General features: G+C 24.2%; 1 protein-coding gene across 1 annotated transcript; it reads left to right on the top strand.

The window, feature by feature from the left end:
• The first annotated feature begins 321 nt into the window (after positions 1–321).
• On the top strand, positions 322–16,285 carry LOC117174376. The gene is made up of 8 exons (XM_033363448.1): positions 322–458; positions 3,599–3,765; positions 3,873–4,062; positions 4,768–4,907; positions 5,539–5,689; positions 8,731–8,864; positions 10,816–11,017; positions 15,843–16,285. The coding sequence occupies exons 1-8, from the start codon at positions 401–403 to the stop codon at positions 16,184–16,186; spliced, it is 1,386 nt and encodes a 461-aa protein (XP_033219339.1). The 5' UTR covers positions 322–400; the 3' UTR covers positions 16,187–16,285.
• Positions 16,286–16,718: the final 433 nt, after the last annotated feature.

The following is a 16,718-nucleotide window of genomic DNA, read 5'->3' on the forward strand; positions in this document are numbered from 1 at the left end:
TGGATTAACTCGTATTAGAATTGGATTGGTTCAGATTATAGCGGATTACTTCAACTAAGAATGAGATTACTTGTATTACGAATGGATTACAACGGAAATTTAAAAAAAAATGTAAATTAAATTGAAAAAGTGAATTTTATGAAATTTGAAGCCTTTCAAGTTGAAAAATTGCTTCTGGGGCTAATCTAGCCATGAAATTCCAAAGACTATGCAAAAATTGCTCCACTTATCTCACTGAGTAGGTGAGTAGGTGAGTAGGTGAGTATAACGTATGATGCGGAGTTTCAATTGATGCTGATTGTCCCCTCTTCAATTTGATTGTCTTTCTGTCAGTATCAAAATAGCATTCGTGTGCAGTGGACAAAATTTTTGACATTTCAAGTTTATAGGACCTTAAAATATGGTGCATCTATTAAGAAAGATTAGGGTTATTTTAATCGTTTCTGCTTTTTTCATAAGTAAGTAACCACCTGTTTATTGTTATTTCTGGTATTGGATTATTAGTAGTTGATTTTGAGGTCATAAAATTAATTTCTTCTCGAATCCAACGATAAGAAAAGCAGAATAATAGTTAGATTTTAATGTTCAATTTACATTAATCCTTTTGAATGACAAACTGATAAGAAGATGAACAGTTAGTGAATTATACCTTTGACCTAATCTAATCATCTCTTTCCGCTACGTCAATCATTTATGACATTTCCAATGGTAAATCACGATCTAGTAATACACATTTTTATTAACTTAAATCTTAATACAAAAAAGAACAATTTGGATAATTATTTATTTTTTAAGTTTATTTGTTAGTTTATTTTAAGCCTAAATGAATTTAATTTTCCTAAAATTGTCAAGAAAATTTTTTAACAAATTTTTAAGATTTTAGATATCAAAAATCAAACATTCAACACAAAAGTTAATTTTTAACCAACTAGTTGAATTTTTGAACTAAAAAGATAAATTCTCAATTGAAAATGTAATGCATAGTTGAGATGAATTCTCAACACAAAATGTAATAGTTGATATTTCAAGGAAAAAAGTTCAATTTTAAATAAAGAAGAGACAAATTTTAAAAAGTTGTATTTTCTGCAAAATAGATGAATTATAGTTTTAAAAATTAATTTTCAGCTAGTTAGTTAAATCTTGATTTAAAAAAGTATTTTAAAAAAATTTTAACAAAATTAGCAAATTTTCTACAAAATTGGAAAATTCTCAACCAAAAAGATGAATTTTCAACAAATAAAATAAATTTTCTTTACAAAAGTCGAATTATCAATGATATAGATGAATTGTCTACAAAACAGTTAAATTTCCGAAATAAAGTAAAATATTAAGAAAAAAAACAAATATTTTTAACCAAAAAAGCAAAATTTCAAGGAAATAGTACTATTTCTAATCAAATAGTTGAATTTTCAAACATAAATATTACTTTTTGTACAAAAAGAAAAATCAAGTCTTCAAAAAATGCAGAAATTTTAAACAGTTATTTAAATTTTCTTAACGAAAATTTTTTTTAGCAACATTGTTAAATTTTCATTGAAACTATTAAATTCTCAACCAAAAAGATAAATTTTACTTGAAGGAAATTCAAGTTTTCAACAAAATAGTTTAATTTTTAATAAAACAGTTAATTTCTCAACCAAAGGTATGAATTTTCAAACAAAAATTACGATTTTTTAACAGCAACATATGTTTAAGTAAATAATAAAAAAAAGCAGAACAAATTGTTCAATTTTCAAATCAAAAAGACAAATTTTTGATCCAAAAACGCGATTTTTCAAAAAAAAAATTTAATTTTCAACCACAAATACGAATCAGTTTACTTCATTCAAAAAAACAACGTTTAATAAAAAAAGTTGAACCCTTAATCAATTAATTTTTATTTTCAAACATTTAAAGCTTAATAAAAAAAGATTAAATGTTTTCCAAATGATACGATTTTTCTGCTAATTAGCTTAATTTATAATCAAATAGTTTATTATTTTTTTTACAGATTGGTTTTCTACAAAGATTAATTTCTAACAAAATAGTGTAATCCAAAAAGATCAGGCTTTAAACCACAAAGACAGATTAAAAAAAAAAGAAAACAAATCGAATTTTGAACAAAAAATTATTTTTCTGCCAACGAGAAAGAATAGACAAATTATAATTCGAGGAAAAATAATTTTCAATAAAAAATCAATAATAAAAAAAACTATTTATTTTTTAATTTTAGTTGTTCATTTTTTCAACATTTGTTCATTCGGGTCAACTCAAAAGTATTTAGGACTTGTGGAAGTTTTAAAGAAATTTGAAAACATTTGATTAAATTTCGGAAATCTTGCAGTTTTAAAATATTTTTAATCTCTTCAAAACTCATAATGTTCCAAAATATCTTTTTACCTAAATCGAATATTTCTGACATTCTTTTAAAACTCTGAAAAAATAGCTTTAAAATCTTTCTGATAATTCCTGAAATCTTCTAAAATGTTAATTTTTGTTCAATATTTCCTTAAATTTAATTATTTGAAATAAAAAATCATTTGCGATTTTCTCAGAAATCTTAGGAATTTTTTTGATTTTCTTGAAAGTTTTTGAAAGTCTTAAAAAGCTTTTAACTCAAATCATTTCAAAATTTCGTTTTGAATTCTTTTGAATTTCTTTTGAAATTGTAGGAAATGATTTTAAACCTTTTGAAATTTTTCCTTAAAATTCAATTTTCCAAAATAAGAAAACCAATTAAAGGTTTTCCTAAGAATCTTAAAAAAATGGCATTCACTACCAACCTTTCAAAATTCTAAAAAAAAGTTTTTTTTTTCGCAATCCTCAGAAACATAATTTAAAAAGTTTGAGATTTTTACAAGTTTAAAATTATTTTTGAATTATTTCAAAACGTTTTTTGAAATTTTAGGAAATAATTTGAAATGTTTTGAGTTTTTTTCAATTTCTTTAAATTTATTTTTCAAAATAAAAATTAATTTGAAATTCAAGCAGAACTCTGATGAAATTTTGTTATTCTCTTGAAACCTTTTACAATACTTAAAAAGGTTCTTTTTGAAATCTTCAAACATCTCCATTTTTTATTTTTCGAAATCTTCCATTTTGTTCAAAAATCACCTAGTCTTCTTCGTAAATGTAGATCATTTGAAATTTTTAAAAATCTTTTTCAATTTTCCCTTAAAATTGATTTTCTAAATCTTCAAAAATTGACATTTTGTTTAAAATTTTTCGAAATCTTCTCAAGATTTAAATTATTTTTTAATAATTATTATTATCTTTTGAAATCGATCCGTTTTTTACCTTTACTTTGGACAAAAATTAGTTTTGAAGAACGCCATTATCCATGAGTGGAGTGGAAACAAAGGTGACGTCCCGAGTTCAAATCCGGGCTCAGGCAGATTTTTTATTGTTCTCAAAAAATTATTTATCTGAAGTAATTGTTTTAACATAATAACTAAAAAACTAAAATATTTATATCAACGAAGTATGCAATCAGTCAAGTTTCAAACAGCCATTATACACGAGATGTCTTGACTACGATTTTTTTTTAAGAAGGAAAAATATAAAAAAAAGTCCTGGAAATCTTGGTGATAATTTGAGTAAAATATGTTTTTTTTTTCAGATATAGAGGCATATTTAATTGAACCAAAAGAATGGGAGGATGTCGAATTTAGGTCGATTGTAATTAAAGAAGGTGATGCCCTCGAAATGGTTTGTCATGGCAATACATTTATGAACTTCTATTATCCAGGAATGGATTACATCCACTATAGAAAACATGAAAAATCGGTATTTATACGAATTTTTTTTTTTCATAGAAAATAAAATTATAAGGTAATAACAAATTTTTTGTTTGAATAAAATTTAATAAATATTTTTTTAACTGAATTTTTTAGTCCCAGACTTCCGATTTTACAATTTCGCGACATAAAAATGGCACTGGTTCAATCACAAATATTTTTCGACGTCCAAGAGCAGTCCACGGAGATACTGGCTTTTATGGTTGTATAGAAATAAACAATAATACACATACAGATTTGGATCCTGAATTTAACCTTTTCAATAAGACAATCTTCTACGTAACGTGTAGGTATAATTAATCCTATTTTTAAATACGAGCCATTTTAAATTTTTTAAATTAATTTTTTTCTGAAAAAAGATCTTCCCCTTCGCTCCACTGGGAATCGAACCATATAATTTCTGATTGCTTGTCGGGTTCTTTTCCCTCAATTACTATAGAGATCGAAAGAAGAGTCCTTTTTCAGAAATACACACATTTTTTGCCAGCTTTTCCAATCAAAGTTTTGAAGAAATCTGCATTACCATCAGTTGTAGGCTTTTACGAGAAGTTTTGAAAAATTTTACTTGTAACACCTGGAAAAATAATGCGTGAATTTTTGAAAAAGAATTCTTCTTGGGATCTCTCTAGTAGCTTAAGGGAAATCACCCGACAGGCAATCGGAAGTTCTGTGGTTCGATTCCTAGCGGAGCAAAAGAGGAGATTTTTTTCAGAAAAAAAATTAATTAAAAATTTTTTAAATTTATAGCTCCATCTAGTCTGAAAAGACGCTAAGAATTTTTGTTATGCTCTGATAATAATACAGATTCCTTGGAAAATTTGACTTGTAACATATTACATTCATTCATGAATTTTTCATTCATAACTCCATCTAGTCTGAAAAGACGTTAAGAATTTCTGTTATTCTCTGATGATAATACAGATTCCTTTAAACTATTTTTAAGACTACAAACTTAATATTATTATTTAATTTAAATTTTCAAAAATTTCAGCTTCAAAAAGTCTTTTTGGACAAAAGTTGGGACACAGGGTCTACATTATGGGTAAACATTTTGAAGCAACTTTTGGTTGCGATCGAGCATCTCGAGAAATAAAAATGGAACTTGAGCGCCATTATCGTAGAAATGTTACAGTAGGTGATATCAGTGTATCAAGGTTTTTTTTAAATACGTCAAACATTCATGAATTAAAAAATGTGAATTTTAAAATACTCTATCGATGGATAGTATCGGATCACTAACCCGACTATCACTATCCTAAATAAAGATAATAATTATTATTTAAATCGTTGGAAATCTAATTAAATTCTGCGTCAAATCGACCCTAGTTGAAGAAATCTCGCCTATTGGGTATTAAGTTATCACATGATAAAGATAAAAAAATTCGTATTTTTAAGCAAGTTTTTATCTTTTAAAATTATTTCTTGAAAAAAAAAAAATTTTGTTTGTAGATTTTCTGCCTTCATGGTTTGGAGGGTTGATCTACTGTCGGTAAGGTACAATCTCTGACGATATAGCAGATAAATTAAAAAATTTTTAAATTTTAATCTTTTATCCTAATTTTATTTTTGTCTTTCTGACGTGATAACTTAATAACTAAAAGGCGAAATTACTTCAAGCAAGGCTCATTTAACGCAGAACTGAATGAAATTTTCAACGTTGTTTGAAAAATATTCTTATCTGTATTCTCGAAGGTGTCACGGCTAATTAGTTAGTGGATGTCCTTTCGAGTTGATGAGGAAAAATAAATATTTTATGTTTTAGGTTCTCACGAATGATAAAAGATTCAATTACCATCCCTCATTCGGTTTTAGAGTTATCAATTTTGCTCCTGAAGATAATGGTTTATTTGTTTGCAAAGCCAGATCCCCTGATGGTCGATATGAAGAACGTCTGATACCTACCATATTCTTTAGTAAGTATTTGATCAATTTAAATACACTTCTGATAATTATAATTGGACCACTAAACCGGTCATCTATTAAAAATTAGCGTGATTTTCATTTTATCGCGGTCTACCTGCTCGCCTTACCCACTCCACTCGACTTCCCCTCACGTCGCTGACTGAGCAAGAGCGCTGTGTCGAGCCTTGCAAGCGGGGGGCCCCTTTGTCCCTGCGAGGAATGAAATACCAAACATAAAAATGTTTCAATTTTGCATTCAGCAATTTAAAAATATTATATTCGGAATCTGCGTTTTTTTTGCAATTAGAACGATATGTCACTTGCCATCAAAAGAATAAAATTCGACTAAATTATCACAGATTCTAGTTTATGTTGTGACCCTGGCTAGCTAGCATTATGGGATTTTCCGTAGTATAGTTAAAAATGCAACAGTTTATTTTGTAGGAAATTCTTCTGTTGACAATTCAACTGCTGAATTTTGTTGAAAACTTAACTGTTACAAATTTAACTGTTAAATTTTTTAGAAAATTCGTGTGTTATTAACTAAACTGTGCAGTTTTGTATAAAATTTGTCTCTGTGAAGTGAAATTTAAACAGAATATATGAATTTTTACCCAATTACCTAGAAGAATCATATATTTTAAAAGAGAAATTTTCTACCAAAAATGGAATAGTTACATTTTTGGATTAAAAAATTACTTTACAACAAAATAATTAATTTTTCAACCAAAGAGATAAATATCACACTAACATAATAAAGTTTCAACCAAACAAGAGTTATTTTTAGTTGATAAATTCATTAATTTTCAGCTGCCAATTATTTTAAAGTATGGTATTTTAAGTATTCCTTTAAAATTCTTCAATTTCACATTACAGTTCTAGATTAATTATTTAACTAAGCATTGGTTTTAACGATTTTAAAAAATATAAAATGTTATTATAATAAACGAAATTTTTTATTTATTATCTCCAGTTTTGAAAATAATTAAATAATTAATAATTAATAGTATGAATAATTATACCTACTGATTTATTCCATGTTACATAAATTGAAACTGATTATTATGTTTTTAAAAATTAGGTATTAATATAATTATAATAATTAGAGGATGATCTTTAAACTCAATATTTTCTATATTTAGAGCTATTTAATATCAATATTACTAATATTCTACATAAATTTTACATAAAAAAATACATAAAAAAAATTCGAGGATCCAGGTTTTATCAAATTTAAATTCATAGGTAGGAATCTTTTTCAAATTAATATTATTAATTTATCGTAACGATATTCGCGAAAAGTTCTACGAAGAATAATAATATCAAATTATTATTATTAAACTTTTAATAAAAAATAAAAATTTAAACTACTAATTTAGATTCTCTTTCAGCGAAATCAAAAGAATTATAATTTAATTCTGCTCCTAAAATATAATATATATATAATTTGAATATCATCCCCTAATTATTGTTATATAATCTCCTAAACTTTAAAAACATAAAAATACTAAATTTAAATTTAAATCATGTGGATTAAAATAGTTGGGTATAATGATTCATATTATTAATTATTTTATAATTATATTATTCTAAAAACTCGAGACAATAAATACAAAATTGAATTCATTATAAGAACATTTTATATTTTAAAAAATTATTAAAGCCAATGCTTAGTTAAATAATTAATCTCGAATGCTAATGTGGAATCAAACAATTTAAAAAGAATGCTTGAAATGGTATACTTTTAAAGAAATTGACAGCTGAAAATGAATAAATTTTAGAACTAAAAAGTTAACCTACTTTGTTAAAAATTCACATTTTTGTTGTTTAAGATTTATCATTTTAGTTGAGAATTAATTTATTTTATTGTAAGATCCTTTATTAAAATTTTGAATTAATTTGTTGAATTAAAAATAATTTTCCAGCGACAAACTCGCTACAAAATTGCATAGTTTAATTAACAACACACAAATTGTCTACAAATTCAACAGTTTAATTTTTAACAGTTAATTTTTCAAGAATTTTCAGCAGTTGAATTGTCAAAATATAAATTTTCTACAAAATAAACTGGATCATTTTCAACTATACTACGGAAAATTCTATAATGATAGCTAACTAAGTTCAAAACATAAACTAAAATCTGCGATAATTTATTCTAACATGAATTTTTTGATTGCAAGTGACATATCTTTGGAATCGCAAAAAAACGTAGATTCCGAATATAATATTTTTAAATTGCTGAATGCAAAATTAAAACATTTTTATTTTTTGTATTTTATTCCTTACTGGGACAAAGGGGTCCCCGCTGGAAAGACTCGACAAAGCGCTCACGCTCAGTCAGCGACGTGAGGGGAAGTTGAGTGGAGAGGGTAAGACGAGCAGGTAGACCGCGATAAAATGAATACTGCCCAAAAATTAGCCTTGACTTTTAGAGCTGAAAACGCCGCCCAGATTATAGATAAAAATATTTAGAAAAATTCATTTGGAAGCACATTAAATTCTGCGTCGAATAAACTATTGTTGAAGTAGTTCGACCTTGTGGGAATTAAGTTATCAAATGAGATAGAAAGAAGATTCGGATTCTTGAGGAATTTTGTTACTTTACCTTCAATTCTTGGCAGGAGCTATTGAAATTAATTTTTTATTTGATATTTTACAAAAGTCCTATTTGGGATTTTAACTTTTTTTAACTTTATAATAAAATTAAAAAATTAATTTCAATAGCTTCTGTCTAAAACTGAAGCTAAGGTAACCAAATTCCTAGAAAATTTGAATCTTCTTTCTATCTTTTTCATTTGATAACTTAATACTCACAAGGTTGAATTACTTCAACTAGGGCTTATTCAAAGCATTATTTAATAAGCTTCCGAATGAATTTTTCTAAATATTCTTATCTATAATCTGGGCGGCGTCATCGTCTTTTAAAGTCAAGGCTAATTTTTAATAGCTAACCTGGTTATTGGTCCGATAGTATTCATAGGCAGCGTAATTTGTATGCCGATGAAAAAATGAAACAGGATAATTTATAATGAATATCTAATTTTTGTTTTAGAGCATAGATTGATAAATGAACCAAACATAAAGTCCATAGATAGATGTGATCTAATAGGGGGGACCTTGGAAGTTGAATGTCATGCACCGATCACCAATTTGACGAATTATATTTTAGACTGGGAATTACCAATGGTATTTTTATTTCTTATCATTCAAATATTTATCATTTACATATTATGAATTTATCAATTAAATTTAGAACAGTGATATGTAAGTTGTTTTTTTTACAAGAAACTAGTCATCGTTATCGTTAACATTTCAAAGTGTTACTTTTTCTTTGTTACTTTTGATAAAAAAAGTAACTATTGTTACTTTTGCCAAAAAAGTCACTATTGTTATTTTTCTATTCTAAAAGTAGCATCATCGATCGGGCTCTATAAGCGTGCGTAATTTTTCACTTTAAGGGGAAAATAATTTTTTAAACAAAATACACCTTTTGAATAACTATTTAGAAATTAAAGAAGATTCAGAAATCTTTTATAATTTTAAAAATATTTTGAATAAAATTCTTAAAAAGATTTAACTGTTTTTTTTTTAATCTTTAAAAATCTACATTTTGTCAAAAAATGTTCGATTCGAAATACTGTCAAGATTTAAATTAGATCTTGAATTTTTTCAAAAGTTTCAAATGTACTTTAGAATTATTAGAATATTTCCCAAATTATTTGTAAAAATCCAGCAAAATTATAAAATCACCTTAAAATCTTTCGGAATTCTTTTCGAAAATTTGTGAAACCCTTTTAAAAGTTTTGAAATCTTTTTAAATATTCTCTTAAAACTTATTATTTTTTTAAAATTAAAATTCATTTAAAATTTTGTTTGGATTCTTAAGATAATTTATGTTTTAGAAATCTTTCAAAGATCAAGATTCGAAAAAAATTTCATATTTCTTCAAGTTTAAAAGTATTTTTGAATTTTTTCAAAACATTTAAACATTTTTTGAACTTATTTGATTTTTTCAATATTCAATATTCTCAATATTCTCTTAAAACTAATCTTAAAAATTCGAAAATCATTAAAAATCTTCCTAGGAATCTTAAGAATTTTTTTTCTTCAGAAAGATTTAAAAAATCTAGATTTCAAAAATTAACTGACATCTTTTCAGGTTTTACATTATTTTTGTAACTTTTCAAAGCTTCTAAATATCTTTTCATCTTACTTGAATTTTGTCTAGATTTATTTAATCTTGCGAAATTACAAAATTTCGCTTTGAAATTTAAGAAATTTCAGGGAATAATTTGAAACATTTTGAAATCTTTTTTAATTTTTAATTAGAATTTACTTTTCAAAACAAAAAAATCATTTGAAACTTTTCCAGAAATCTTCAGATATTTTTTAAATTTCTTAAAACTTTTCAATATGCTTTAAAAGTTTCGAAACTTTGTTTTTTAATCTTCACAATTCTACAGTTTTTAAAACAATTTTTGAAATTTTCTCAAGATATAAATAATTTTTAGAATTAAAAAAAACTTTTAAATATCCTTTAACATGATTCAAAAGTTTCGTAAATTATTTTTAAAAAATGTCTTGAAAAATAAAAAATTGTATTAAAATTTGTAAAGTCTTTTTAATTATATTTTTAGTATTTGCCAATTTTAAATTTAAGAATAAATTGAATATTTCAAAGTAAAAGCTTACGAAATTCTAAACGTTTTGTAGTTGTTCTATGTAAACTTTATAATCTAAAATTTTGTAATTTTGAGATTTTTGAATCAAAAATAAAATTTTCTAATTCTGAACGCTTTGGTTTAGAAATAAGATAAATTCAACTCCTTTCCAGTGAAATTGTCCAAATTTAAGAATTCCAGTTTGAACGTTTTGTATTTTGAAAGTTTCTCTTCAATTTTTTTTTGTTTTCAATTGAAATTAGAATTAGTGTCCTCTTTCCAAAATTTTAACTTTTTCAAAAATATTTTGAATTTTAGCGCTTTCAATTCAAAATCATTTGATACATTTCTCTTAAATTTCAATTTGAAATTATCAATAATAAATTATGGTCTAGGGGGATAGTCAAAAAAGTAACTAATAGTTTTAAGAAATTGATTTTTTTTTATCTTTACTTATAATTTATATGCTCGTCTAGAACACCTCTTTGTTGAATTCTACAAAAAAATACACATTTGAACCATATTACCCACTGGAATACAATTTAAATGTCACATATGTAAAAAATATATTGAAAATATTTAATACCACAAAGGAAGATGAAGGTGTCTACAAATGTGTCCTCACTAATACTGCAACAATGGAAAGAAAAATCAGCGAGACTTACATCCAGATTTATGGTTCGTAAATTTTTTATCCCTTTTTAAAAAAATTTTAAAGGCCGTTTGAAAACTAAATCAGGTTTTTTAACATTTTTTGCACCCCTTCTCAAAAATCATTTACAAAGTAAATAGTTGAATTAAAAAAAAAATTGATTTCAAGCACAAACGGTTGCCTTTTTAACCAAATAATCAGATCTTTAGGCCAAAAAAGAAGCATAAATTAATTTCCAATCACATGCGTCAACTTTGAAACAAAAAATACAAAAACAAAACCAAAAGCCAGATAGTAGAAATTTTGAGCCAAAAACATCGTTTTTATAGAAGACATTTGAATTTTTATTTGAAAAGGACAACAAAATCCAAAAAACAATTAAATTTTAAACAAAGCAATTCCATTTTAAACTAAATAGTTGATTTTTCAACAAAATAAATAAATTTTTACAAAATAGTTGAATTTTCCACTAAAAAGATGAATCTTCAAGAAAAGATTATACTAAAAAAAATCCGAATTGAACCAATAATGTGATTTATTAACGAAAAATTCGATAGCTGATGTTTACACTGAAAACGATTTTATTTTCAAATCGAAAATAGTTCGATTAGACCAAAACAGACAAATAAAAAAAGTTGAATCTTCAATCAAAATATTTTTTTTTACAAGGAAGGTAAAATTAAAAAAAAAGTGATACATTTTGAACGTGATAAGATTTTTCAGTTGAGAGAGAAAAAAATTGAACAAATTGTAGAATTTTCAAACCAAAAAGCGGAAGTCTAAAAAAATAGTTGAATTTTTAGTGCGAAAATAAGAATTTACAACAAGAAGTTGATTTTTAACCAAATGATCAGATAGTCAACTAAGCAGTTGAATTTTTCAAAAAATATTAATTTTTATCCAAAAAGGATGACTGACAAAATTTTTTTATTTTTTACAGAAAAAAATTGAATTTTCCAATTAAAAAAATTTTTGTAACAAAAAAATTAGAATGTTCAAAACAAATGGTTACATTTCAAATCATAAATTTGTAACGAAAAATAGAATAGTAAAGTTTGCAGTTGAATAAATTGAATTGAAAAAACAACGAATTCTCAATAATATAGCTTTACTTTTAACTAAGTTATTGAATTGTCGATTAAAAACGATCACTTTTTTTACAAATAATCGACTAGTTAAATTTTCATTAAAAAAAATTTATTTAAAATAAATTAAGTTTTAACAAAATAACCAAAGTAATACAAAATAGTACATAAAATTAAATCTTCACAAAATAGTGTAACTTTTAACCAAAGAGTTAGATTTTTATTTTAGATGATTAATTTTCTACCAAAGAAGAAGAATTTACAACAAAATACATCAATCTTCAACCAGATTGTGGAATTTTGAACTAAAAACGATTAATTTTCAAACAATATCGGAATAATTAAATTTTCAGTTAAAAAAATTATTTAAAAATAAACGAATTTTCAACAAAATAATTATATCTTTATCCAACAATGTAAATGTTTAAAAACGAGCTAAACTTTTGACCAAAGAGTTAGATTTATAATTCAGTTGATTAATTTTCTGACATAAAATAGGAATTTTGAAAAAAATTAAAAATTTCTAACTAATCTGTTGAGTTTTCACCTAAAAAAGATCAATTTTTAAACGAAACAGTTAAATTTTCAGCTAAAAAATCAATTTTAGCAAAAAATTAGTTAAATCTTCAAGCAAAAAAACTAATGTTTAAAATAGTAGTTCACTTATTAATAAAGTAGTTGAAAATTTCAACTAAAAACTATCAATTTTCAACCAAGAATAAAATATTCAAATTTGTAGTAAAAAATATTAATTACCAATAAAAAAAATACAAAGGAATTTTTAACAAAATATTTAAATCTTCAATGAAATAGTAAAAGTTTTAATCAAGAGTTGAATTATCAAATATGACTGTAACAGTTGAATTTTTAACTAAAATTGAGTAATTTTCATCTAAATATAACAAAGTTAAATTTTTAGTTCAAAAAGTTATTTTTAACGAAAATAAAATTAATTTTTTACCAAAGAGTTAAAATTTCAAACAATAGATTGAATTTTTAACAAACTAGTTTAATTTTTAACCCAGAAGTTAAATTTATAAACAAAAAAGATGAATTTGTAATAATATATTTGAACTTGAAATAAAATAATTAAATTTTGAAGAAAATAGTACAATTTTGAACAAACAGAGAATTGTGGCTAAAAAGTTTTATTAAAAAAAGTTATTAAAATATTAAAATTTAATGTTTTATCAAAATCGACTATAGTTAGCGGTTTAAAATTACATTTTTAATTGCTTATAAAAATAGAAACTTGCTCCCGAGATAAGGAGATGTTAAATGAGAGTAAAAAATGATTTATCCAAAAAAATTATTCTGTTTCGAGAAAATAACAAAATAAGAAAACAAATGTTCCTTTCATTAAATTATGATTCTAGAAATATTATTGCTAAGATGTTGATAAAATTATTATTACAATAAAGTCATATAGACAATTGAATTTTCAATCCAAAATTACAAATTTTCTATACAAAAAGGCACATGTTGAAAAAATACAGTTAAATTGTCAACAAAATAATTTAGTTCTTAATAAAATAGTTGATTTTTCAAATAAAATTATGTTAAATTGAAAAAGAATTTAATTTCATTTTGAAAGGATTTGAGTTCATCCACAAAAGACGAGTTATGAATCAAATAGTTGAATTCTTAAAGAAACCAGATTAATTTTTAATAAAAAAAGATCATATTTCTACCAGAAAAGAATAATTTTCATTAAAAAAGACCTATTTTCAACGATAGAGTTAAATTTTTCACCAGGAAATATTTTCAAATGTTCGTTTTTTCGACGATACAGTTGAATTCTAAATTTCAACCCGAAAATATGAAGAGACAACTAAATAGTTGGAGTTTTTACAAAAATAATAAAGTTTACAAAAACGTAAAATGTCCAAAACAATAGTTTAAATTTTCAAGCTAAACAGTTAAATTTTAAACGGGAAACCATTAATTACCAATGAAAAATGAAATAGTAAGTTTTGCAGAAAAATAATTTGAATTTTTATTAAAAAAAAAATTTATATCAATATAGTAAAATTTTTAACATAAAAGATGAATCTTGAATCTTAAAAACAAAGAAGTTCATTTTTAACCAAGTAGTTGAATTTTTAATCAAAAAGATTAACTTTCTACTAAAAAATTACGAATTTACGACAAAATATGTAAATTTTCAACCATTAATAGAAGAGGTAAACTTTCAGTCGATGAGATTTATTAAAAAAAAAAACGCACTATTAATTAATCAAGATGTTAGATTTTCAATCAAAATGATTAATTTTTATCAAGAAAGAAGAATGAAAGACAAAATGTATCAATTTTGAATAAAAAATTTATTTAAAAGTAGTTCAACTTTTGACAAAGAAGTTAGATTCACAATCACGATGATTAATTAAAAAAACACTTTCAACAAAATACATCAATTTTCAAGAAAACTGTTAAATTTTCAATTAAAAATGATCTATTTTCAACCAATAATGAAAAAGTGAATTTGATTTTCAAGTTGAATTTTCCACTAAATTCTATTTATTTCCAATTAAAAACTATCATTATTTAACAAAAAATAGAATAGTCCAATTTTTGTTAATAATATAAAAAAAAGGAATTTTCAAGAATATAGTTCAATCTGCAAGCAAATAGTATAATTTGTAATTAAGGGATGAATTTTAAAAGATAATTGTGATAGTTGAATTTTTAATAGATGAATGTTTAATTAATTACAATCAATTTTCAGCTTAAATTGAAATAGTTAAATTTTGAATTCAAAAACTTTATTTTTAACTAAAAGAAACGAATTTTCCACCAAAAAGTTAAATTTTTAAGCACCAGATTGAATTTTTAACAAATTATATAAACTTTTAATCAAGTAGATAAATTTTTGAACTGAATAAAATGTATTTCAACAAAAATTGTTGGATTTTCTTATTGGGTTCTTTAAATTTAATTCGCATTTAAGAAAAATAGGCAAAAAAGGGAAATTTTCTAGAAAATAGGAAAAAATAGGAATTCTTTAAAAAGATCTGAATTGCTATTGGAGGAAAAACCAAATTCGAGAAAATGAATGTGGAATTTAAATATCTGAAAGTAATGCTTACCGAAAATTGAAGCAGGTTCGACTGTGTTTTGCAAAAAAAAAAACTTAAATTTCAGTAAAAAAAAAATAAATAAAACAGGCTCCTGAGATATTTACTTATTGAATACAAATGTTTTTCAAATCAGTTTCGGATAGTGGTTAAAAACTGAATTTTTCAATTGTTTAAAAAAAAAAGAAACTTGTTTCCGGGATAAGGTGATGTTAAATAAGAATAAAAAATAACTAATCTAAAAAAACTTTGCCTGTTTTGAGAAAGTCAAAATTGAAGATTTTATTGCTAAGTATCCGAAAAATAAGAAAATAAAGATTTCCTTCATCAAACGATAATAATTCGAAAAATATTATCACTAAGAGGCTGAAAAAGATTATTTCTGTGCTAAAGTTTTGACTAAATTTTAAATAAAATGCTATTTAAAACCTATTTTTAATTATTGCTGAAAAAGACTATTGCTCTGGTACAATTTAAACTAAATTTCGAATAAAATCCTATTTAAAAACCTATTTTTAACTATTGTAAAAAAATGATTTTTTGAAAAAATTCTTTCATCCCCTTACGTCACAAATCGTCACAAAACCTGTTCCAGCCCCCACTCCCTGGCATTTAAATTATTTAAAAGACGGTCCCTTTTTTATAGAATTATTTTAAAGATTTTTTAAGAAATAAAAATAAATTTTTTTCAGATCCAACCATAAAATATTTAAATTTAACAACCGAAGAGAAGGTAAAGATTTTCATACGTGAACCACGGTTACTATTAGCATTGGTTGTGGATATTGACGCCTATCCAAAGAATTTCACGATTCGATGGCTGAATCCACAGAAGAAAGAGATTTATGCAAACGAAAAATTCGAAATTGATATTTGGCCATATTCTTCCCATACTTCACATAATCTTTATATCAATAAAATAGACTTTGGAGATGCTGGAATTTATACTGTCGAAGTAACACATGCAACAGGAACAAAAACAATGCAATTTGAGCTAATAGTTCAAAATCCGAAGAATAATCAGTATTTAGCATAAAAAATAGTTTATTATTAAGCAATTTATTTTTTTGTAGTTTAGTTGTAGCTTAGGTATACTTTAAAATATTTCTAAGACACGATATTGGTCTTATTTTTAAAATTTTTGATTATAAATTGTTTAATTAGGCTCTTTAAAAAAGATATTTAAAAATTTATTTACGAATAAATTTTTTTCATTTTCTTTGAAGAAAGATTAAAAAAAATAGTAATTAGAAATAGTAACCGCGCGCCATGAGCGCCTGTAGTTTTTCTGTTTAAAGGGAAAAATAGTTTTTAATAAAAAATAAAAAATTTGATAAACTATTTGTCTTTGAGTTTAATTTGTTTTTTTGTTATTAAGGTCGTATCAATATAAATTTTGAAAGACTTTTAAGAAGAATGCAAAAATATTTTTGTAAATTTCAGTCATGTCAAATCAAAATTTCAACAAGGAATTTTATCTTTAACCAAATAGTTGAATTTTTAACAGGAAAAGATATTTCAACAAAAAATATAATTGTTAATATTTAAGCAAAAAGATATTAATTTTA

Source organism: Belonocnema kinseyi, chromosome 6 (assembly GCF_010883055.1).
Source record: "Belonocnema kinseyi isolate 2016_QV_RU_SX_M_011 chromosome 6, B_treatae_v1, whole genome shotgun sequence".
In the NCBI taxonomy this organism is placed as follows: domain Eukaryota; kingdom Metazoa; phylum Arthropoda; class Insecta; order Hymenoptera; family Cynipidae; genus Belonocnema; species Belonocnema kinseyi.